General features: G+C 32.1%; 1 protein-coding gene across 1 annotated transcript; it reads left to right on the top strand.

The window, feature by feature from the left end:
• The first annotated feature begins 5984 nt into the window (after nt 1-5984).
• Nucleotides 5985-27061, top strand: LOC132723652 (coadhesin-like). The gene is made up of 16 exons (XM_060708413.1): nt 5985-6077; nt 6474-6540; nt 6901-6980; nt 8409-8477; nt 8790-8925; nt 9656-9787; nt 10163-10333; nt 12314-12484; nt 12649-12816; nt 13693-13866; nt 14418-14591; nt 15219-15362; nt 17288-17429; nt 18900-19072; nt 26220-26361; nt 26845-27061. The coding sequence occupies exons 1-16, from the start codon at nt 6057-6059 to the stop codon at nt 27008-27010; spliced, it is 2130 nt and encodes a 709-aa protein (XP_060564396.1). The 5' UTR covers nt 5985-6056; the 3' UTR covers nt 27011-27061.
• The last annotated feature ends 245 nt before the right edge of the window (nt 27062-27306 follow it).

The following is a 27306-nucleotide window of genomic DNA, read 5'->3' as shown; positions in this document are numbered from 1 at the left end:
AATACCCTGGAAAATGTCCTCATTGGATTATTATGACCATTTATTTATTATTCATATGATTGCGATATATACCTTATAAATACTAATTACATACATTCCCAATCATTGACTGAAATGAAATGCTAATTTTAAATCATTTCAAAATTTACACACCTGTTATTTGCATGAATAGAATATTATGTATAATTGAAAATGCATATTATGTATAATTGAAAAGCTATACCAAAGTAATATTACATGTAGAAGTAAAAAGTTGATTTCAAGATAGATAGATATTATTATTTGTCCAACATGTTTATAAAAATCTTTCTAATATTGAGCTGTTTAGATGTAAAACGAAGCGAAAATGTTATGTGTTTTTAATTTGAAATTTGTATTCGAATTCCCAAACCAACACTTAAACTAGATTTTTAAATGTATACATTTATTTAATACGTCTGTAATTTCCCAGATGAGCAATTGTTCTTGCGCCTTTCAGACCAGAGATAATATATGTCAAGTTGGAAAGATTTCTGGGACGAATGAAATATTTTTTTTAACTGAAGAATTCTGTCGCTGTATACAATAAAAATTAATATACATTATTATTTGCGTATCTGTATGCATTGCTTTCAAACGTAGGTTATTGCACTCTCTATTTTAGTCTGACTATGTCTTCAATGTACAGAGTAAAAACTTAAGAATATGTCACTGCATTTGCCAATGTTCACTATATGTTTCGTACATACTTGTAAAAGGACACAATTACATCGGTTCTAAATGTAATGATCGTTTTTTTGTTTTGTTTTGGGTTTTACGTCACATCGACACAGTATAGGTCATATCGCGACGTTCCAGCTTTACTGGTGGAGGAAGACTTCAGGTGCCCTTCCGTGCATTATTTCAGGCACGAACGGGCACCTGAGTAGAACCACCGACGTAAGCTAGCTGGATAGCTTCCTCACATTAAAGAATCCAAAGTCCTTGTCGGGATTCGAACCCACAGCGGTGAGGGGCAAGTGGTTTGAAGTCAACGACCTTAACCACTCGGCCAGGGACGCCCCTATGTAATCGTTTGTATAAACGATGGACGACTTGTTAAAAAGTAGTAAATTGACATATATCGATCTTATGGCTTCAGTGGTTGGATGCATCCCCTTTTCATTTCATGACGGAGAGTATGAAATAATCTTATTGAAGTTACAGTTAGAGATCGACATTACAAAATAATTTTGAAGTATTGTTAAATACTTCAACATGCTATAAAACATGGACACAGGTTAAGATTATCCTTGTCCTACCCATTTTCTGACTATGAAATACTCTGATCTTAAAAACGCCCTACAATTTTATTTCAGATATAAATGTGTCTGCCAATTCCCACATGAGCATTTACTCTTTCACCTTTTTTTATGTCCATCCTAAGACTTATATTTGGCAAGAAATTATTCAGAGAATGTCTCAAGTTACCAAATATGATAAAATACAGGGTTTCCTACACTACAGTATGTCTCGTATGCCAATAATGTATATTAGAACGATTTTTTTACAGTTAAATACTATTGAAGCAAGGCTTTTTGTACTTTCATGTCCATTTACCACGTATAATAAATAAAATAAACTCGTCCGTCTTTATATCTGAACAAAACCAATAGTAAACATTTAAATATATTGTGACTGCTTTGCTTCATGAAAACATCTCTATGGAACATAATTAATGCATTTATTCTATTTTGCTTGATGATATTAGAACTTGCATTATGCTTGATTCCATCTTGCTTTATGACATTGGAACTTGAATTATGCTTGATTCCATCTTGCTTGATGACATTGGAACTTGCATTATGCATGATTCCATCTTGCTTTATGATATCTTAACTTTGCATGAAGCTGCATTCTATTTTTCATTATTTCATTCAAACTTTCGTAGTGACTAATTCTATCATTGAGTGATTACTATTAAACTTGCACAAGCCATTCATCGTACTGTTTTGGAATATTAAAATGTTAATGTCATATACCTTTATGTATAAGCTACCTTTCTTCATGCTCTTTACAAACTACATATACGGTTTAGTTCTTTTTTGTATTACTTTTATGTAGAAGTGATTTAAAATCGACTAGTCTTCTTCCCTACTTCCTTTTGAACACCTTAAATTACACGATGGATTTTGTTAAAGTGTGACTTATATGCTTTATCGCTGGCATGGCGTGATTACTGTTAGCTTTCGCTTGTTTCCATTATTCAGTGTTTATGCTAAATAAAGCTCGGTGTCTGATGCTTTGTGGATTATGTTTGATCATCTTACATTATATATAAACAATTTAAACAATATCTAACGAGTGTGAACTGTTAAGGGGCGAGAACTCTGTTATCGAGATCAACGGATTTTTCCACATTTCGCCTATCATCGGTAATTTCCGTACACAAACTGCGATGACCATTTTGCGTAAAAATACGTACCAAGCACTAAATATATAAATTGCCTAGGAAAGAATATAAATATAAGTAGAAAAAGGTTATGCAATTTATATAATTTTATATATGTATGCAGTCTGATAGAAAAATATATTCGTGAACAGTTATTTAATGGGGCAGTTATACAGTGGCGGATTCAGGCCCCGGCTTAAGGGCTGCATCCAGCCCCCCCCCCCAGCTCAGCCCAAAGATACGTTCATGAGCTGGGATGGAATATATACGTGACAGTTTCATGCAATAGTGGTCATAGTGTACTCCCTTATCAAAACATAAAATGCTGTCTAGGTGCTGCAAAGGTCTTTATCTAATGACTTGAACATTAAAAAGGCAATTTTTAACTTTCCAAATGTCTCAGAGTCACTAATAATAGTGGCGAATAGGTGGGTTACACAGTACAATGTATAATAAAGAAAGAAGGAATTTGTTTATTATTGTGATATGTGCATATTTAGCCAATTACAAATAATGAGCATATATGTGTATGATTATAGTACACGGCCCAATGGGCCTATAAGTCACAGACACCCCTCACACACCACCACATTCATATCCATTTGGGCTTAAAGATATACTATGCACATCTTTCACTAATATATTTTTATTACTGAAATTTATTGAAATATATAAGATACTCATGTAATGTATGGGAATCTGCATAGCTTATTACGGGTCAAGTAAAGTTGTGCCTTTCTTAAAAAAAACTGCCATATTATTTTAATAACACTATATTCATAGTGCCCACTTATAGTGTATATAGGATTTAAAGCAAAATATTTGTGTGAAGCCAAATGATATTTATTTTATGTTACAAACAGACTGTGAAGCAACAATCAATATCTTCAATCAATCTTTAAACTCAATTTTACTATTGTACATACGACTTCGGCACACACTCAAAAAGGTGTATAAACAATGTTTAAGAGGTGTTTTGACACTTGTAGGATGAGTTATAAGAGACATCTATTACATGCTGAATCTTCAAAAACACGCACTTTTCCCCTGTCGCATCGTTTTATATTGTTTTTTCCCCTCAAAATCTTCCACTTACATGTCGGTCCCCAACTTACACTGTATGGTATACGCCCCAATAAAAAGGGGACGTAACTTTGTTTACTCCACGTGCAAAAATAGCGGGACCATGATGTACCGACAAAGCGACACCTGCTGTCATAATAGGAAAACAAAACATTGCAACTCGCATTATGCTTACTGTCAACTGCTTAGTGCGTACTGTAACATGCGAATATAATATCGCTATCGTTGTCATCTTCGTTGTCGATGCGCAGTGATCATGTATTGCATTATATCTGTAAACAGTGAATATATTGAAACATATGAATGCTAAGACACATCGAATTCGCCAAGTATTGATCAAAACCAATTATTAATTGTGAAATAGTGTCGAAAATGTAAGTAGCAGATTTATAACAAATTAAAGGTACCGACAGGAACTTACCAATTTACATCTAGTTATATCAAGAACAAGCAAAGAATGTTCTTTTAAACACCGAACATAATACGCTGTCCTAAATAAAAGATGAAAATAAACATATATCATATTAAAATATGTGAGTTTGATGGTTCAGAAAGGAACACATGAAGTTGCAATTACATAATAGTGCATAAAGTAATCATAATGCAAGATTGTATTCGGCAAAACGTAGGTTCCCGTTGTCATAAAGAAGTATGGAAGCAAGCATAATGTCCTAATATCATCAAGCAAGATGGAATAAATGCACTAATTCTGTTCCATACATCTCCATAAAGAGGGTCACAACATTTATCGCTCGCCATTTGATCAATACACGCGCTATATAACTTTCTAAAAAAGGAACTACCGCTATGCTCGAACGAGGCATATATGGATTAACTCTCTTTACATAGACATAATATCACACCGTATTACCGGCGTCATTGATGGCAGATCACTGCAGTTATGGCAGATAGCTGAAATTTAACGCTCGGTACAGGTAGGCTAAAAAGCTTTTTCGATGCACATACCGCATTAATAACTTTTCTATCTTGAGAAAAAATTAGAAATGATTTTTCCGATACTATCACTTTTAACCTGCTCAAAGTAGTCTAAAAACAGGAAAACGAGTCCAAAATTACCAAATAGTATCTCCAGTCAATGGACAATAGTTTCATAGCAATGAAATGGGCCGTATTTGTGTAATAAAATAATACCAACCAAATTTATAACCTACCTGTACCGAGCGTTAAATTTCAGCAATCTGCCATCACTGCAGTGATCTGCCATCACTGGCGCCGGTAATACGGTGTGAATATTAATAGTGCTAATTTATGAATGCTATTCACGCTATATTGTCATCATAGTTTTAAAGCTTTGGAACTTAACTAAACAGCTAAATACTTCGAAGATCTATATTTTTTTTATTAAAATCAATGAGCTAAATAGATATATGAAATTCCGAATCATGACTCCTTTTAAACCCTCCAACATCACTCTCGCCCATACTCTTTAGTTTTCTCACCGTTTTTAGTATATTTAAATTTCATTTTCCTGGGTCAATGTTACGCACGTGCGTAAGTGCGTAACGCTAGCTACGCCCCTAGTTTAAATCATTTTGTTAAAATTCCTAAGGTATATTTTTGTCAAAGAGATCAGTATATAACAGTAAATATTTAAAGAAAACTATTAGAAAAGTGCCAAATTTCCTGTTCCACCAGAGATAAGAGATTAATTACATTCGGTTTCCAGTATGTTTCTATCATTATCAGCATAAAAAAATATTAAAAAACATTACTGCATCTTGCTTCTTCTAAATTTGGAAAATTTGAAGGTGTGTCTTCTTTGTTTCAGCGTGGAGAGTTATATCATAGTATTCTTATCGTTTAACTCCATTTTTAAAGACTTAAATTATTCTTTATGACCCGTTGACTATTAATACTTTCTGGTAAAAAACAAGAAGGATTTGATGATCACAAATCCCTTAAATGACGATAATTGCAAGATCATATCATATTTTTATGATTTATGATTTTGCAGTGCAAAAGCAACTCACTAAGTGATGTTAAAGTCAAGACAATGTTTGATTTAAAAGATAATCGGCATGCGCTATATTAAAATTAATGTGTAAGTTTCTGGCATGTACAGGAGTGTATAATTTAGGAATTGAGACTATAAATGTATAAACTAGATTTTATTTAGACGTTTGTTATGTATGCAGTTTATTATTAATAAGAAATTGAAACACAATAAAAACACAGTGTATTCTTTCTCAATAAAAATAGCAGTTTTCCCCATTTTAATATATCGTGGATAGCTTGTACACTTACAGGTACGCTGTGCCCTATCTGTGAAAATCGGTAAGAAAGCAACAATATTTGAAAGATATTGAATAGAAAATATCTCATAAATTGGGCTAAAATTTGCGTATGTTCTATGTCCTAAAAGTCAAGTATTATCGTCATATGGTATTAGTAATGATTAGAGAAACAGGCTTGTTCAATTCTTTGAAATATGTCTGATAACGATAGGAATATAATACATATATAGAAACCTTTATCAGCAGTACTTATTTTGAAATTTGAACTATCACAAGTGCGTTTAAGATACATTTATTGTATTATAATTATGAATGTGGACGTAAACAAGGTAAGATCTAGGGCTTTCAAAATTAATTTACTTTGATTTATAACTGAAACAGACTGATATGGTTTAAAGGAAGAATTCAAGAACAAATGAGTCACAACATTCCATGTAAACTTTGAAGACAATGGTGCGAGACAACGTGCAATTTATGTATCATGTAGTAAAGTCAAAGAATCCTATATGTAAGCAACATAAAGTTTCTACGGATGTAAAATTATTATTCGCAAAGAAAAAAGAAAATCAATTTGAATTTTAGCAACCAAACATTTTGAAAAAAAATATATTGCAAGTATTTAAGTTTCATTTTTGAAGTCAAATGCTATATTTGGATCAATGCTTATACGTTACACATAAACTTACATTTTTATAAAAATTTCTTCATTCAATTTTATATTACAGATGAATTCCACATCAATCCATATGCTATTTCAGTTGATGTTAACGCTGCTGTGTTTAAAAACATATTGTGCGTAAAATCGTTATGATATCACTTAACACTGATTTGCACTGTTCATTTTAAAAGTGCAAATTAGTTAATATTATATTTTACGTCTATTCATATATAATCATAACGACAGGTTCATATTAAAAACGTACTATTTGGAGGTAACTACTTTCTCTCAAATGATTAAAAGTTTTGCAAATGATCATTTATTTAAAATTATCTGTTTATTATTAACGAGACACTTATGCTTGTATCAATGAAATTGTTAACAGTATCCGAAATTTTGAGAAAAAAGCACCTATAATAAACTATAAGTATATATAACTATAACTCAAATAGTGAAAATAAATTCAATTTAACATGTTTTCGTTGCAAATACAGATTGCATTAACTGTTACCAGTGTGCCAATGTTAGAAACATAACGGATTGTCAGTATTCAGCTTCTTGTCAGCAGGATCATGTAAGTTTTGTTGAATTCTATCAATGATATTCGCAACTTGGTATCAAACATTACAAGGAAAGAACCAAAAGGATGGTAAAAACCTATCTAGAAAGTATTGACGGCACTATCTTAGAATCTAAAAACATTTGACTTGTTTTACTGATGCATAAAACATCAAGTGTCTTACAAAGGACGACTAAGAAATACGTTTATTAGTCATTTAGTTATTACTCAATTATTGTAAATTTATCGCTAACTGTTTTTCAAATAGCCCTATCAACTCAACATAAAAAATGCCCAGTATTGCAAATTACAGCGTGATAATGGTCTTAGATCTTTTACCTTTGAATGTACCAAAGTGAACAATAAAATGTCACAAATTATTTATAGCAATCTTTGTTCCTTAATAAGGGTCAAGTAAAGCTGGTAATTTAAAACAACAAAAACTGCCAGTTTGTTAATGACACTATATACACTAACAGTCTATAGGGTATCACGAATAACTTATCTCCTGCGTGTTAAGTCAAAATATGTTTATTTTATATTAACAAAAGACCATGTAGCAATTTTAATATCTTAAAATATCAAATAAGAGTATAGTATATATATAATAACACCACAATATCAAAATCAGTATATGACGTTATCTGCATTCAACGATGTAGTATTTGTTTGAAAATATTGTGTTTTACCATATAAAAGTTTATTGTTTGGTACGTTTAAGCTTATGGATCTGACAGTCAACAATTGTAGGTCACCTCGTGACTGTTAAATCAGATTACATGTACCAATGTCAAATAAAAGTATCATTTCCCTTTTTTAACCGTTCAGAAACCAAAGTTTCATGCGTGATAATCACAAATGCAAAGTAATATGAGTGAAAAGAAATTTCGTTGACCATGTTTTTTGTTTATATAACCTTGAAAAATATAAACAAATAAAATAACCTAAACATGACAAGGTCTAATTCGCAACAGAAAGTTTATTCAAAAGCAATAGCATGAACGATAACTTATTTATTTTGCCCAATGCCTCACTGTATACGGTACCGACAATTTGATTTGTTGGCTAAATAACGGTATATTAGACAGAGGGCAGAGATACTTTAGATTATTGTTTGTAATTAATAGTATTTAAAGATCAGCAGAACATATTTTATGTTTTTATTATACTGGTAGCCACAATTACTAATAAGTTTTAAGTCATCGTTAATACAATCATGACTTAACTATGCATATATTACACCCCTTACATTAAAAGGCGACAAATGAAAAAGATGGTTCAGGTAATTGGCCAATGAGTAATGTTACTATAATATAAAAGTAACACAAATTAAAAAAAAGTTTTTGAGAAATAAAAATATAAGCATAATGGGCCTTAAACTGATTTTGGTTTTTCATAATAAATTTCTGAGACATGAAATACATGTTATGTATGTTTTGGCAGTATTGCTTCACTGATACGTCAGGTGTTGGAGATGAGACAAGATTTACTCTAGGATGCCGGTCAAAACAGGTCGTATTTCACTTTTGTCATAATTCCATGATATTATGCTTAGATACCCGAGATATTTACATACATCTCGTGCTAAAAATGCCCTAACAAACAATAAACCATGGGCAGATAAAAACCGTCTTAGTTATTTTATTCATTTGTTTGTTATGGTGATTTAGTCATTAGCTGTACGCACTTAATAATACAATCACATTTACAAAACAATTTCCCATCATTTAAGATATCAAACCTGTAGAAAATCAATGTTGTTAATGAGTTTATCAAATTCTAGTATTTTAATTTTTCTGTAAAAAATTCTGTGGATATTTGTAGGCATGTCGCCAAACATTGACAACTACTGCGTCATCTCTGTCAATCATAGGTCGATCAGTATCTAATAATCTTGAATGTAGCCAATGTTGCGCAGTAGATGTGTGTAATCAACACCTTTGTACAACTGGGACCCATGGTAACGTTTGCATTGCTTTGCTATTGGTAGATGTACATTTAAAAAAAAACTATTATAGCCTCTGACGTTAACATTATACAAATGATTAGGTATCAAAGCATCATCATATACTTATTAATGCATAAAGAGTTTAAAAACAAACAACTGATTCGAGATAAATATTCTTTTGCAAAATAAACGTCGCTTTCAACTCATTAGTTTAGTAATGCCAAGGATATGTTTCTCTGGTCGTTGGCTAGCATTAATACTAGTATATACTACATACTGGTATTGCCTTCGAATTGGCTTTACATTGTTTACAAATAAATCTGTAAACGTCAGGACAAAGGTGATGTAACTGAGAGAAAGCAAGTCAGCTTCACGCAAAACAGTTTACTGACTATTCAGTTTTCAGACCATAATAAGGCAATCTGTGTCTTCATGTCAGTCTATTGTAAATATTGTAAGCCACTGTTGACATTGTATTATGCTGGACGCGAAAACTAGCTTTTGCTACATAAAGAATATAGTCAGTCTTGCCAGGATGTATACTGTTGCCTGATCAGCTTCAAATCATTTTATATGATCCCCAAAGTTGATCATTGGCATTTCCAAAAATGGAAGCTACAAAATTCAGCAGATTAATTGTTACGTCCCAAAATAGATTATTTAATTGTTTTTATCTTTATTAGATAAAGCTATTTGTAAGAAAACTATAACAGTAACTAAAAATATGATTTTCTATTCAAAGCTGTAGACAGCAGTTCTTGTGAAGACGACCCCTCTTACAACTGTGCACAAATAAGCTCTATTTTTAGCATTTGTACAGATACACATCATGCTAAACTTGTTTGTAGAAAATTCTGTGGTCTCTGTGATATGGGTAAATATTTAAATCAACCAACATTATATCGATTATACTACATAAGTGTCGTTTCATTGTCAACGCAATTCCACACGGTTAAATGAAAGTGATAAAATACTCTGTCTAGGTTTGTACATGTATTTTATCACTTTAATTCAACACACATAGATAATGACATTACTTAAGTGTTGGTTTTGAGTCATGGAAAGTTTTACTCATTTCTCAGTTTTACATTTTAATTAAAGATTCATATTGTTATTTAAGCAACATTGAAGGTAAAAATGTAAACCGTAATGAAAATAGTTATGAATTACATAATGCTGCTTTTTGTCTGTGTCTATTTGTGCAAAAAATGACATTGCATAGTTTACGCATTTCATTCAAAATTGAAAGTTCCCGGAAATTGGTCGTTATGGAGTAGTTGGACATCATGTGGTGTTACTTGTGGAGCGAGCACAAAAACAAGAACAAGAGCCTGTGATAACCCACCACCTAAAAACGGAGGACTGCCATGTACTGGCCCTATGGTGGAACACAAGTCCTGTGATCTAAATTCATGTCCAGGTACAATTTAACCAATAAAATATCAGACTAAAACTACACAAACAATTTTATGTCACATACAAGTATAATTACGGTATACATTAATAATATGAAAATTGTGTTCCACCTTATATCGAGTTAACATGGTAACCCGCTCCGATAGCAGCGCGTATGCTTCGTTGTACTTCAACGTTTATACATATTTAAATCAACGTTTTCCTGTTTCATTTATTTAAATGAATGTTAAAATTTTATATAATTTGGACACGACGTCAGATGCAAAACTAGACATTTGCGCGATTGTTCTATTTTTCCGACAGATGAACAATTTCCTTCAGCTACCAGGGTCGTAAAATTAAGTGCCTAACCCGGGTTAAGAATCGCAGGTAGTCCTATAAAAGACGTTTCCGATAGTACTTCAAACACTCCAACGTCCTATCGTCTCCTTCATAAGTTCCTTTAACAAAACGCTTTTCCCTTGAGTCGGTCAAAAGCTCACAAAACACTACATATAAGTTACATTAAAGCTAATAAGCAATACGACCCTAATGGTAATTTTGCTGACTATTTTAGTGTCTACCGCTACAAAATATATCAAAAATAAAAAGATTAAAAATAAAATAATTTAAAAAAACAAAAAACAAAAACAACAATAAAAACAAATCCGACTAGCCTTTCTCTCTAGACAATAAACCTGAAGAAATAAACAGTTCGTGGTAGTGTCATGAAGGTCCATTTAGCTTAGGACCTTTCTGCGGTCATTAAAAGACAAACTATGAACTTATGTAATGTTTCCACATCTTTATTTTATTTGTTAAAATCAGACGGTATGAAAAGGGATTGAATGTGCTCTGAAGTGACACCCGATTGTACTATTTTCTTTCTGAAAATCAAAATCTTCTCGGGGGAAGAAGGTCGATAAAGAAATTATGAAATTTACGGAACGTTAGTGATATCCATTAGAGAATAACTAAGTTCGCGAGCTCTACGATGTAACGAACTAAAGCGACCCTGTCAATATTCTTTAGAAAAAGTGTCCTTTCTATATAAGAAACTGACTCTTGAAGAAACTGACGTCATTGTTATTGATCTCAAACTGATTAATAACAGCTTTAAGCTGATGTTGTTATCGCAACATTAGTAGTAAATTCTGTTTGACGTCTATGTGACAGTAGCCTCGTCCTATTCTTTGAAGTCAATTACTCTATTCAAGAATATATGCAGACTTAACTTTTACAGAAGTTGACTTATTTTTGCATACTTCTTTCATTGTTTTTATTGTTTGATTGAGTGTTTATGAGAGATACGGCAATGATGCAACATCCTATCCCGTCCGCTAGTATTATTTTAATCCATATTCAACCATAAAAAAGTATTGGAATCATATAATCCCCGAGAAAGACAGCACTTAAAGTACAGACCATGTTTTTAAAGCTGTCAGATTTTTTTTATTAACATTTAACGCCAATTTGTATTCACTGCTCAGGCGATAATGATAAGTTTCCCGTACGGTTTATTGTTTGCAAAATATGACTAGGAAGAGCGGAAATAGGTTGACTCCCGGGATTTTGTTGAGAAGGCGGCCTCTTACTTTTATCGCATCATCACCTCAGAAGAGACATAGTTAAGGCTACATGGCGTTTAAATCGGGTCTAAATCAGAGGAGGCAGGTCCGGATCGACTACCCTAAAGAACTATTTTTATTTCGCGACGACATGGACATCATTGTATTATTAACGAGCGGGACATGAACCCTTTGTACTTTGTCACAAAATTGTAAACATATTGTTATTCATTCTTGACTATGTCTACGAGCTAAAGTCAATTACTTTTTAACAACCCTCCTATTGGTAAACCTACATATCTTTACATTCCCTTTTGACAACTTGTAAAGGACCATAGCTCATTCCACTATTAATTATTTGCTCTATAAATGCTTATCCTTGTTGTTTCCTTTGCCGACGAGGAATTTTAATATATCTGATTTTCTTCGATTCAAAGTGAATGGCGGTTGGAGCATATGGAATTCATGGGGAAGCTGTAGTGTAACATGCGGGATCGGCCTTGAAAGGAGAGATCGGTTTTGCTCTAATCCTTATCCAGGTCCAGGAGGTATGTCTTGCACTGGCGATGCAAGGGATGATCGTGCCTGTTTTCTAAAGTCATGTGCCGGTAAGTTGCATGTGTGATCACTGACATTATTATGATGCAATTAATCTATATACTTACAATCTAGCATTCATATCTAAAGTTTATTATATTTATAATTTATTCAAATATACTGAATACTCTATCAAATAAGATTATTGTGTATTATTCAATCATTTATCTCTCAGATGGTTTATGGTCGTCATGGTCAACATGGAGTTCATGTTCTGCATCGTGTTTAGGTGGGATTTCAAACAGAAGAAGATTTTGTAACAATCCGACACCATCCCCTTTTGGTCATGACTGCGTTGGAAATGACCAGGAGACAAAGGCCTGCAACTCATTTGCATGCCCAGGTATTGAATAGTCAAATACTTTCAAAATAATGCATTGATGTAAATGTTAATAAGAAGAGTGAGAAAAATGAAATACATGTTTATCATAGATTTTTGTCCTGTCTGAGAACGTATTTAAACCAGACAGGAAATATTGGATACACTCAAATATACAAGGATATAAACCAGTTGACACTTTGTCTGTCTGTCCGTATACGTCGGGCTATGTTTGTGTAGTGGCTGACATTATACAGAACTTATCTAGCAAACTGTTGTTTGTACTATGTGGCTAAAATCACAAAATGTGGGTTTAAAATATCAACACAGTAGGTCTAGCAAAATCGTCCGTCTGTTTTTTTTTTCTCTCGGAATATTTCTTTAGGACAAATTTAATCCATCACTGCCTTGGATTGTATAACCTTAGTAATGGGGAAGTGGATATAAAGATTGTCGTGTCTGTACGTCCATTTATCGTGTTCGCCTTTTACCTCCTATACCTCCTGAAGGATTTTCTTTCACACTTGGCTCAAATGGTTACTGTTGAAGGCGATGTTCAGAAACTTTGATGTGTGGCCAAAGGATAAGGTCACCCTTGTAGGTCACAGAACAGGCTTTGTATCGGTTCTTTGCCTGTCAAATTTACGGTAATCATGTGTCTTCTCGATAAAATCTATGCGTGCTGGAAATACTTCATACAGCACTTAAAATTTTCCATTACTTTTACGGAGAAATACCCTGGTCATAAGAGCATAAATGTCATTTATTTGTGACAAAATCTTAGAATTGTTACATGTAGCTCCTCTTGGTAACTGCAGCCATCACAGGAATCACCATTACCCCATCATCACTATGACACAGAATTTTTGGTTGGCACATTAATCATTAATTTATTGACAGCTGTAAATGGACATTGGTCAGTGTGGTCAACATGGTCGTCTTGTTCTGCCACATGTGATGGTGGAACTAAAGTGAGAACAAGACAATGCAACAATCCTGCACCATCTGGGAATGGGAGAGTATGTATAGGGAACTCTGAAGACAAGAATATTTGTAACACTGGAAGTTGTCCAGGTAAACTACACTTTTTGAACATTTTTCTATTTTTTAACAACACATTTACAGTGAAAATAATATTAATAGGTCACTTACATGCTTTGTTTATAAAGTCATAAATAATTGATAATATTAATTTAAACGAATAAACGTACTACTATATATTTAAGATGATTAGCTTGTTCCTTTTACAAAAAATTAAATGTGTCAATAGGTTCATGATTCTTAAAATATCACACGAAACATAATTATGTTTTTATTTTTGGTAAATGATTTTAAAAATATTGTTTGCTATACAAAGAGAGGTATTTAACTATCCGACTCCTTGTTTTGTTAAGTTTGCAGTTTTTAATACAATTTTAATTAAATTAATTAATTAATTGATTTAATATAATTTTAATATAATTCATAATATATATATATATATATATTTTAATATAATATACATGTTCATATTTAAAAAAGATGCAAAATTAAGTGTCTGATGCTAGAACATCCGTGTCGCTGATTGTATTCATCAGTGTAATGCTATATCAAATAAAATCCATTATTTCAATGTCTTCTTTAAGCTGTTAATGGACACTGGGCGTCATGGACAACATGGGGATCTTGTACGATGACTTGCGGCGGAGGGACAAAGACACGCACTAGGACATGCACAAATCCATCTCCGACTGTTAATGGCCAAGTCTGTATTGGTAATTCACTTGACAGGGATATTTGCAACACAAGAGGCTGTCCAAGTACGTAAAACGTATTGACACATATGCATTTGTAAGGTAAATCAAGTCCTCAAAGCTAAAGGAGAAAGATGAAAATCAGTAATTAAAAGGAAACATTTAAAATGGCGTACGGCAAGACTTTTAGCATCGTAAAAGAAGAGTCTAAGTTATGTTATTCAGTCTTTTTATCAAATTTTATAAAAGACGGTTAATTCAATTTCACGGATACTGAAATTAACCTTATTTCATATATTTTTGTGTGTACTCTGTATTCTTAAAATCTCATTTTAAAGACTCATCTGTCTTTTCAAGAATGGTCATCAGAATATTTCAAATCATTATTGTAAAACAGTGGTACTGCATATGTGAACTGTATTCACTAAAATAGAACCTCTTTATTTTTCATGGACTAACACGAGAAAAGCATCCTTGTTTTTTAGAAACCACAACAAAACAAAAATAGAAAAATCTTAAAAAACTTGTATCAAATAGTATATACGTATATGTATACATTTCATTTCTTTAATTTAACTGAAGAGTGGTCATTTTAAAATATGTCGAAAATACACCGACATGGGGATTTTAATGAATTTAATGCAATTATTATTAGAAAATTAGAAAATAGAGAATTATCTTTTTTTATTCAAGATTGGTCATCATGGTCTACCTGGGGACAATGCTCAGAACCATGTGATGCTGGAATTAGAGAAAGGACAAGGACATGTGTATCTAATATGGGATGTATTGGAAATTCTAAAGATTTGGAATTGTGTAATACTCAAAGTTGCGGGGGTACGCATTTAAAGAATAATTCTAACGATACAAAGCAGATAGTCGTGAATGATTAAGTTATGTAAATGTCTTCAATGTATATAAGATTTTGTATTTCTTTAAAGGAGCGTTAAACTTCCTTTCAGTGTTTATTATCTTCACTAAAATGAAGAATTATTTAAGATGCATGATTTTAAAAGTACCATCAGTCACGAATAAACTACTGTTGTACAAGAAAATACATGTAAAGCCGAACATTACGAACTATATTTATTTAAATGTCACTGTATATATTGTTTGGCAATATTGACCTAATGGCAATATTGACCTAAGACTCATTGATTTTCGGAAGCCTTTTCGTTAGTTTTTGTAATTTATTACGACCTACTTATTGATTTGTAATGATAGGAAAGTTCTCGATACTTTTTATACTAATGTCCCGATGGTCTAGTGGTTAATAAGTGTAGCGAAGTTGCAAGTTCGAATCCTCAAAAATTTGTTTTTCAGTTTTCTTTTATTATGTTTTAATTATTATATGCAGCATTAGTGATTGAATCATTTCTTTAATTTCTCGTGGTGTCTTTTCTTAAAAGAAAACAACAACATAACTTTGATATATACATGTAGGCGTATATGTAACATTTTCAATTTGTAAAGTCGTACAACAGATGATTGGAATGCTCAAAAACTTAGCAGTAGTCAGGTTTCGCAAAAAATAATTCAAATGTATTAGGTCACTGTTGCCAAACAATATCATGGCATTAAAAATGTATGTAGTCTTCAGATCAATGATAAGGTTTATAATTTATGTTACAATAAAAACAATTTTCGTAACATTCAAAAATTGGTAAATAAGAGATCATCTGAGTTATTAAAGTATATTGTTTGTTAAGTGACAAAATATACGGTGTAAATTTTAGGTCCTGTAACAAAAGCCGGTGTACTTATATAGGTTTTTTTTAAACACTTTCTTCTTATCATAATGATGATTTTAGTAGATTGTACATTTAAAATTAGTTTAAAATTTACTGAGTCTTATCTCCACGGTAATCAAACACATGCTGACGATTTGAGATGGGACTTATTACACATGCATAAGCACATATGCATAACTGGTAGTATATAAAATCCTGACATTTCGTTAGGCTGCGAATAAATTATGTCTTACCTTATACACCTATATATAACTTATTCCCATGGCGAGACTAAACATATGCACATGCATACACACGCTAACACGCGCGTGTGAATAATAGATTGCTGTTCTCTACCAGAAACATACATATATAATTAAAATTCTGCTTTATAGACATAAATAAATACAGCCCTGTTGAAACTATTTTGTCTAAAAGTACTTTTAAAAATATTAAAGCTGTATCTTATAGCTTTGTTGAAATATGGTTTGTTAATATTTTAAAATAACAAAAGTCAAAACTAAATAATCTAGTAAAACATAGTTCTTATCTAAAAAATTTGATTAACGGCTCTTCTGAGAAATGTTTGCTGCAGGAAGATTTGTTCACTTACCATATCAACTATATTGTCAAATTTGTTATAACACTAATAGTGACTGAATGAAATAAATTAAACCAGTCTGCTAACTTCACATTTTTTTTCATTTCTTCCAATTGATTTCCGATCTTCCAGATTATTTTTTTCTATACTCGAGACTCTGTGTTATGTCCAAGTTCATCGTTTGGCCTACGCTTGTTTTCGGTAAAAATGACAAAATGTCCAAGACTTTAATTGATACATGTATATGCGTTAAATTGCGACAATTTAAAAACATTTCTTTATATTTGTTCTTACCTTCGAGTAGAGATAGCTGTAAGAAGCGCAATCACATCAATGTCTTTGTATAAAATATGAGGACACTTTGTTTAGGCTTTACAAATGCTTTTCGAATATTTTACTGACAAATTCTAAAAATAATTTGTTTTATAAAGTTGAAGTTCGACTAGTGGACGGTCAACACCGATACGAAGGAAGAGTAGAAATATTTCATAATGGTAAATGGGGCACGGTGTGTGATGATAAATTTACTGAGCTTGCAGCAACTGTTGTTTGTAGGATGTTGAAATATCCATGGTAAATATACCAAAGGGCGAATACATCATCTGATACGCCATTTTACAAAATTTAATTTGTATGTTTATAACCTGTAAATGTAATAATGTTACACAAACAAAATTGTATTTTGGATATGCAATCTTCTAAAATAAGACATGGCTTAAAAACATGCCCACGGGCAGAATGTCGATCCTGCTCGTCTTTGTTCAAACCTGAAGGAGAAAGATGTATACATAGGTGTGATGAGCGCAATACATCCTCTTTATACGCAAGGCAAAATCTTGACATTGCATCTTCTTAGGTGACCTTGACCTCTTACACAGTGACCTGGTTCATGTGCATGACACGAAGTCTCATGATGACCCAAGTGTGACCTTTACGATTGTGCGGCGGACCTTGGTTTTGTGTGAAACATATCACCCCATCATGATGAACATTTGTATCAAATTAGTTTGATACAATAAATCCTTCAAAGAATTGGCAAAATATAGATCTGACAAACCCGGACGGACGGACGGATGGACGCACAAACACCGAACTAAACACAAAATCTGACGACTAGGTCGAGCCAACGCAAGTGGGCTAAACAAAAATCCTCTGATCACTAAGCATAATACTTAAAAGCATAGTCAAGATATATCGCTAACAAACAAATTTTAATATTTTTTATTTGACTTTTGACCTCTTGTGATCTTGACCTTCATATTTCGCGAAATTTAAATTGGAGAAGATTTGTGCTAAGTTATATTAAAATCCATTCATGTATAAAAAAGTTATGCGCGTAAATGAATGTTTTTAAATTGTTATTTGAACAATGACCCCTATGTGTGACCTTGACCTTTGCCACATACACCTGGATTTTTCGCGCGACACTCCGACTCACTAAGGAGAAAAATTGTCCCGAGTAATATTAAAACCACTCCATGCTGCGATGCATGTAGGAGTAACACTCAAGACTGCGCTGTCCCAAAAGAGTGACATTGGCCTTTGAGGGGCGGGCCTTGGTTTTACGTGCAACACACCACCCTATCATGGTGAACATTTGTATCAAATTATTTTGTAATTCTTCAATAAATGAGCAAGATATAGACTTGACGAATCCGGATGCTCAGAAACACATACACCGAAAATACGCCACAAGTGATGACTAAGTCGAGCTCACCGCAAGCGGGCTCGACAATAATCACTATTATAGAAAACGGTTGTGTGCCGTAATTTATGTTTGCATTGTTTTGTTGTTTTTTTTCGTTTTTTTATTACCTTTTACGTTTTTATACTCGATGACTGTCTTCTTGAATCAAATCTGACATTTTATAAAAAAAACTTAAACACACACACATGGCTCAAATAATTTATGTTATCATTTATGTGTAGGTGACATTAATGTTAAATTGTGATTGTTTTTGTCACGATTAAATTTTTACATATTAACTTGATTTCAGTAGTGTCGGTTTAATATCCTGAACAGAAATTTTACTTCTATTTTAGGACAGTACCTAGAGTATTCCCTCCTAATCATTTCAAACAGGGAACACTCCCGATTATGTTAGATAATGTTGTTTGCTCAGGTTCCGAAAACAGTTTAATCCAATGTCAACATAACTCATGGGGCGTAAATGATTGTTCACATAGCGAAGATGTGGGCATATCTTGTATATCAGGTAAGTACTCATCACTATTGATATATATGTTATTATTATTCTATAATTATCTAAAGCACAAGGATCAAGAGCTCTCATTCTGACAGGATATTGAACTTGTTACCACCTTCGAGCGTGTGCTCAAGACATTTACTGATACTTATGTGAAATATCCTCTAAAAGTGGGTTTTAAATCAATTTGAGCAAAACTGGTATTATTATATATCGTAATTGATAACTATTCCTTTTATTGCAATTGCTAAATTTTAAGGCATTTAAAACCACAACAACAACAACAACACAAATAAATGATATGTCTTTCTTCCACAATTGGCGTTTTCAGCCATTGTGCTACTCCAGCATGCAATTAATGGGGAACTATATTATTTAAATAAGATAAATATTTTAACAAGGTAAAATGAATGTCCCTTAGACAGAATTACATAAGTTTTCTCTGACATTTATAGGCAGGAAAATGATAGCAGACGACTGAAACCCATCCACTGGTTTTCAGAACTGTCCATGATAGAGTTGTCCCTTTGGTCAGTCAAATGTAATCAAAATAGGAAAGCGTAGTGTCCAATTGTAAAAGGGTTGAACACTTAGCATGCGGTATGTCTTAAATAGTAGACTCATTACCTTCTTAAATAAAACGTTTAATTATTTTAGACTATGGCAATAGAAAAAATACCAGTACAAAGTCTGTAGATCACATCTCTATAGAAATCGCGCTTATAATGAATATCATTCAAACAGTTCTAGAGAGAGCTCTATGCTGACAGAGATGAAAGCTTGAAATTATAATATTTTAGAACCAGAATGTTAGTTCTATATGGCTAGTCAATCATCATGCATTAGGAATATGTCACATGCTGTACAGGTGATATGTAATTGACCTTTTCTAATGCTTTTAATTTGATCCGTTATCTTGCCTATAAAATATGGGTTTTCTACATCTTCTCAATGAGATCAACATTTAACCCTACTTCTATCATCATTGCTTTGATAACGGATGGACGAAAGGCATGTCGACCAGTGTTACAGTATAATTTGCCAAGGGCAATGGGTTTCTTAAAAGCTACAGACATAAGTTGACCGTTATTTTACCATCCCGCTGTCTAGAACAGTTGTTAGTAGTTAATAAGATATTAACAAATTATATGACAAATGTAAGCATGAATTAAAAATCTAAAAATCTGGAAAAAAGGTGTTTATTTTTCGGAAGCATTTAAGAACACAAAAATACATGAAAATGCAGACTCGGTCTGAATGCGTCTGTACATGGGGAATAATGATAAAGTACATCTATCGTAACGAAAGCAAAACATAAAAATCAAATAACACCTAGTTACTTATAATTCATGGCACAAGTATCTGAATTGTCTTATTGTATACTACTTTTATCTTTTACGTAACATTAGGGCGATCAGTGATCACATGTGTCGCCTCATGATAAATAATTGCATGTTACAGCTACTGTGTATCAGGGGACGCAAAAATCATTAACAGGGCAAAACCCGTTTTTTATTCAAGGGCCATAACTCGGTCAAAAATTATTTAATCGGAAAACCTTTGTAAAATGAACAAGTGCTTGACAATCAATTCTATAAAGCTTCATTGAAATTTCATCACTAGTATAAGAGTAGTAGTCCGGAAAAATTTCAAAAAAAAATAAATCATGAAAGGGCTATACCTTAAACAAAAATTCTTAGAATGAAAAAAATGTTGATGAGATGCAAAAGACATAGCAAACACTTTCAATATGATCTACGTAAATAACCGAGGTATATCGAGTGAAAAATACGAGTTGCTTCCCTTATCTTCGAGTAAAATCGATACCGCTTATGCTAAAACAATACAAAATAAGCCGTTTTTAAACCGCTAGTTTGTTGTGATTAAATGTCCGATTTTAAAATGTATTACACCAATAGAAAGCTTTGGATCTTAGCTTCATCACAGTATAAACTTCAATACATCTTTTGACTCCAAAGTATTTAAATTAACTGTTAAACCTACCATATGTCAGACCATTTTACATGCGATTTATACAGTGAGATACGCAACCCGTTATCTTTAAGAATAGCATGTCGTCTGCTAGTTCTGAAAGTGTTTACCGGTGTACATTGTATTATATAAATGGGACGAAACATCTCAGATAGATATTAAATCAAATTAAATTCCTGATTTACATTTATGCAATAAAATTGCCCTAAAATGTTTTACAAAATAAGTATGGAGCTCCGTAACAAAATTTACCAGCGTATACCGGAAAATGTTGTTTTTTTTTTTTAAAAAAAACCTGGCAATTATCGTGGCTTCGAAAAATAGAAATTTCGTAAGCTATTCTTTTGAATACCTTTTTTACACATGTTTTTCCTTTCACTTTTGTATGCCTTAGATTTTTGAAAAGAAATATGTTTCGAAATTCAGCGAAGATTGCCTGATTCAGTACGGGTACAAATAAAGATTCGGCCGCTCGACCGTTCGAGTCGAACTTGGGATATTGACGATTAAGGTAGTACATCCCTAATGCACTGTCTCCACTTTGAAGAGTATTCAAATAGGCTAAAATCACTGTAAAGTGTATTGAAACTGAGGGGGCGTGGGTTCAAACCCCAGAAGGGGCAATTTTTTTTCTTTCTTTTTTTTTTCTTTTTAACATTTTTTATTAATCTCTCAGACCCCCTATGGAAGAAAAAAGTGTTTTATTTTAATTATATAATTATTGTTGGTATTTATTTACTAAATAATGCCAAATTTAATAGCAAATATGATACCAGATATTTTCAAAGTTTAATAAAATAAAAACTAAACGGTAAAAGTATTTTATATTTTGCAAGACCAACCAATATACATTAAAGAAAATTTAGGCAAACTTTGAAAATAGCCCCTCATTTTGGAAAATTTTAGGGATATTTTAAATAAGGCTTTTTACATAGGGAAATGGACAAATTAGTGTTAAAAGTGTGTGGGGTAGGGTTACATTTTTATACATATTAAAAACATTTCGTTTAAAAACAATCATTTTGCTTGTTTAATTTGTTACCTAAATGTCATTATTTATTTCTTAACAATGAGCAAAAGGAAAACATTTTTCATAATGATGATATTATAGATTATTTAGAGTTTCCTCATTTCTGAAAAAATCTCTTCTAATGGCAAAGTTTTAGTTCATAAAAATGTCCATAACTCATAAACCACACGGTAAATTTTGTTTAAATTTTGCATACAGGTGACATTTAAGGCATACAACTGTCCTATGTTGTCAAATTTACAATTCCTTATAGTGCCCATTAGGGGTGTACTACCTTAAGCCAGAGCATGGAGCTAAATATAGGCATATGTGGCCAGATTCAACGAGAAGAAATAATCATTTGAAACTGTAAATCAGTGTAAGCATTAAGAAATAAATACATTAAATTTATGTTCAGAAAATAGGAATTATTTTAATCTGCTTATATTAATTGCCGAAAACCAAAAAAATACCGAAAATCACTTAAAATACAAAGAAATATTGATTCAGCAATATAAACAACTTTTGATGGTTATTTGATGAAATGGGTTTTTGATGGTTATTTGATGAAATGGGTTCAATAATATCAGTTCTAAATCGATGATATATACAATTGGTATAATTCCAACAAAATAAGTTTTGTTTACTTTTTTTATCCTTTAAATGATTAAAATTTACTTTCTTTTTGCAACCAGTGTAATTAGAGAATGATTCTATTATGTATTAAATGCGATATGAAAGATTTTTTCGGCAAAGTAACAGTCTAGCGTAAAAAAAAAACATGGAAAAGCCGGAAACACATTTTTACGGGCGTTAAAATAGTCGTAGTTAAAACAAGAGCCGCTGTTATTTTTTTCAACCTTTTAAATGAATAACTATTACTTTCTTTTGTTACCAATGTAAAATGTCAGTGATGTTATTTTTATAAATACAGTATGAAAGTGTTTTTCGTCTACGTAACGGTCTAGCGTCAAAATCATGGAAAAGCCCCCCCCCCCACCCCCCAAAAAAAAAACAACAACACATTTTACAAGCGATGAAATGGACATTTTTAAAATAAGAACTATTAAATAAATTTTTCAACCGTCTAAATGAATGATTATAACATTATATGTGTGAGCAATGTAAAATATCAGTAATATTTTTGTAATAAACATTGTATGAAATTGTTGCTCGGCTATGTTACTGCCTAGCGTCAAAAACATAGAAAAAAAAAACAAACAAACAAACAACACATTTTACTTGCAATAAAATACTAGATATATTTAAAAAAGTGCTGCTAAATACATTTTTCAACCGTTTAAATGAATAACTATGACATAAAATTTATTACCTTTGTAAAATGTCAGTTATTTTTTGTAATAAGAACAGTATGAAAAAGTCAGTGGTGAAACTTATAGGTTGGCTCAGGGTGAGGTTTTAGATTGTTGAATGTCGGCCATCCATCTTATGTCAACTCTGGTCTGTCCACATTTAGCATCGTCGGATACCCACGGCCGAACCATTTACATTTATCAGTTATGTCATGTTAAATGTTAATCAACCATGTGTATCCGACGCTGACATTACAGTTGTTAACAAGAAAAGCATTGATGCAAAGCATCAAAGGGCGTCCAAGCAAGAAATGCAGAAAGTGAAGATGAACTAGTAGACATATGATGACAAGATATTCTTATAAACTTTTCAATGGTTAATTGGTTTTTACCAGAATGAACAGACGGTAGACATTGTTCATTATGAACTTTGATTGGCATGCTAGAGATTAGAATATTACTTGTTATTTCTTTATGATCGTGATGTAGACATTGTTCATTATGAACTTTGATTGGCATGCTAGAGATTAGAATATTGCTTGTTATTTCTTTATGATCGTGATTATTAATAACAACGGATGTACATGTATACAATCATTTATAATCCATATGTGTAACTCATGATCAACACGACACTTGTGGAATTGTCCCTTATTATGTTATCGCTATTAGCGAAGACCCCCTCTTAAGGTATCTGTTCACACTTAGTAAAAATATGATACTGGTTATATTACCATGTTGATCATGTTGAGCATAAGTGTTTATTATACAATAATTGTAATATCTATTTTAATATAAAAATACAGATTTTATGAATATTGTTTCCCTCTCTTTTTTGTGTTTTATGTGTTATTTTAATACTGGGTTTTTTTTATGTTTACTACTCTTTTTTTATTAAAATTGTAAAATAAATTTTAAGAATTCAATTGTCATATTGACCGACGATTATAAGTCAAAACTTAACTGGAAAAAGTCAGTAAATTATGGTTAATGTTTCAAGATATAATATTGTTTATTCTTAAACCATGTACAGGAACATTGGTATTTTTCTTTATCGTTTTTTAAATTATCAATCGATTGAATAATTCATAAAATCTAATTTGTAACTTTGAATAATTCCTCGGCATCTTTACTAAACACGAGTAACAAATTAAATAAAATGTTTCAAAGTTGATAGTGTCATATTAATACCATAAAAATGTACCTTTTTTCTCAATTATTGTACATATTTATTGTTTTTATCACATATAGATAAAATAAACATGCTATTGTTGTTGTTGTTGGTTTTTTTTTTCGAATTGTATGTTTATGTATAATCAATAAATTTTTAGATCATCAACTCATTATTGTATTTTACCATACCATAATAACCCACTGTGTACTAAAAATGATAAATAAAAAAACCGAAGAGACGGAAAAGGTTATTTCATTTGAAAATGTTTGCATTGCGAAATTCTCCAGTTCGCTATTCATTGTACATATCGCAACTTTATAATAATCAAGCACCCTCATACCGATCGGAATGATCGGCTTTTATTATGACCGAATAAAAGGCTCGAGAAGTTGTTGTCGCCCTTTCACAAAATCTCATTTCATTCCATAAGGCGCCGCGCTTCGGCGCGGGCGCCAACAATCTGCTGGTCATTTAGTTTGTTAACACTCTACTGGTCACACTTTTGTCCCAATTGACACACAACATCGTAAGAATGTGTGTGACAGGTTTTGCTCGAGTTTGAACATGGATTACCTTGGTTGAAAATCAGAAGTAGGTAACAGTAGCCAAAAAAAACCCTTGTTAACTTGCTGTCCAATATAAATGGATTTCTTGGAAAGGTTGTTCATGAAGACTATATGTAACAATTATTGAATAATGAAAATATTACAGTACATTTGTATTGCTTTGATTATAGATTTAATTTTTATTAATAAACGATAAAGTAATGCATTTGAAAATTAATGTGTAGAGATTAATACAACACACCGGAATCTATTTATTAATGCATCAAAGTACAGTACATAGATGTACTATAATTTGGTAATTAAGTCTTGTAGGATGGTTCAGTTAATTGACATGGTATAGAGTTCAAGCCAGATCATGTATTTTATTAGATAGCATCACTGGAAACTCAATATGACTGTTTCAATATTCTATACTGCAGTCCATTTAACGGGTGTTTCAAAAAATGATTTCTTTATTGCTCATCTATCAGCTTGCCTAGCAATACACAGATGGAACATTACATCTTCCTTGTCTCATAAATAATTTTGGAAGAAAAAAGCCTTGGTGCACGTGAGTCACTTGTTAGGGACATTGACCTTGGTCAGAAGATGACCCATATTGTTTTCAAGGTCAGTAGGTTAAAATCAACATGGCTTTGATGACAAAAATGGATTATATTATCAAGCAATGTATACTTCAGTACTTTCAGTGCTTTGATTAATTGAGCTCCCGATCTATCCTATAACGTTTTATTAGAATTGAATTAGTTGTATAAGATGAGTAGCCCGCACAAAAAATCATTAAAGGACCATAACTCTGACAAAAACCATTAAACTGGAAACTGCTGACGATATGCACAACAAGACTTGGTATTGATCATTCCATACAGATAAACAGACGACAAAGACGTGATCCTTATATGTCGCCCTTATTCTGTAGAGGCGTCACAAAAAATTATATGTGTTTCGTATGTACTGAAACAATTCTGGATCAAAAGTTATAAATTTTCTTACTTTTATTAAAATATTTTCTGACTTATCCTTCTTTGTTAATAACTCCATGAAAGGTTATGCAGCTGTGAACTGTTATATATTCAATTTTAAACAATTTTCTACATTTCAGCTCTTCAAGTTCGTCTAAGAGGAGGTATTCACTCAGGTCGTGTGGAAATATCATTAGATGGGTCTAACTGGGGAACAGTCTGTGATGACTCATTTTCAGTCGCTTCTGCAAAAGTTGTTTGTAACATGCTTGGATTTCCTTCGTACGTATAGTATTCATAAGTTAATGTAACATAATACGTATCCTATATTCAGTGAACAAAAACTATTTTAGACATATTAATGAATCTAGTTTGTGAAAGGATTTGAACTGTGAAATATTAATTTCGTTTTTTTTTTATTTTATTTTGATATGACATAATAACAGAGATGCTGTTTAAAGAACAAGTAATATAATTGGTTTTTAAAAAATTAAACATTTAAAACACTTAACAACTAGAACATAATATTGCTTAAGTAGTTAAGTCTTATTATACACCCGCATAAATTCAGCGTATTATATTAGGTCCCTGATTGTTTCGTTCGGGTTGTATCAGTGAACCGAAGTAAATTATAACTAAATGTACTGAAATATTTTTTGTGATCAAAGAATGTTTAGAAATTTAAAAAAAAATGAAACCATATATCCCTGCTTAATGACTTTGGCTTCCTTTATTTTTATGTTACTGCACATATTTATATTCCAGTTCAAATGCAAGAGTTGATACCGGTGTAACTCCAGGCAGTGGGCGCATTTATTTAGATGATGTGTCTTGTACCGGTGATGAAGCCAGCATTACGTTTTGTAAACATACGTATTGGGGTAAACATGACTGTGACCATAACGAAGACGTCGGAGTCATTTGTTCCTAATGGATTTAAAATCTTCGTGACAGCAGGAAATTAAACATGTTTATTTTACAAGTTTTCTTACGTGATGTTTAGGAACTTACTCAGTCGATAACTTCTGCAAGCAAATAAAATTAATTCTGAGCGTTTACGTCAAATGATATTTGACGAGAGGAAGCTTACATAGATATATTATTTAAGCACTGATAGTCCATTGACATTATTACTGAGCATTACTAAAGCCTAGTAACATAATATTTTCACATATATAGGGAAATGAATGCGATACTTAACTGTTTAATAGGTTTTATTATCTGTTG

This window comes from Ruditapes philippinarum, unplaced genomic scaffold (genome assembly GCF_026571515.1).
Source record: "Ruditapes philippinarum isolate M1 unplaced genomic scaffold, ASM2657151v2 ctg6274_1_1_1_1, whole genome shotgun sequence".
Taxonomy (NCBI): Eukaryota; Metazoa; Mollusca; class Bivalvia; order Venerida; family Veneridae; genus Ruditapes; species Ruditapes philippinarum.
This window is presented reverse-complemented; position numbering and strand designations above follow the sequence as displayed.

What these genes read in the sequence shown, in the direction of transcription:
- LOC132723652 (XM_060708413.1), top strand. Translation starts at nt 6,057, where the DNA reads ATGAATGTGGACGTAAACAAG. An exon ending in TGAATGTGGACGTAAACAAG is followed by an intron (nt 6,078 to 6,473) that starts GTAAGATCTAGG and finishes TTTATATTACAG; the next exon opens with ATGAATTCCACATCAATCCA. An exon ending in CAACTCATTTGCATGCCCAG is followed by an intron (nt 12,817 to 13,692) that starts GTATTGAATAGT and finishes ATTTATTGACAG; the next exon opens with CTGTAAATGGACATTGGTCA.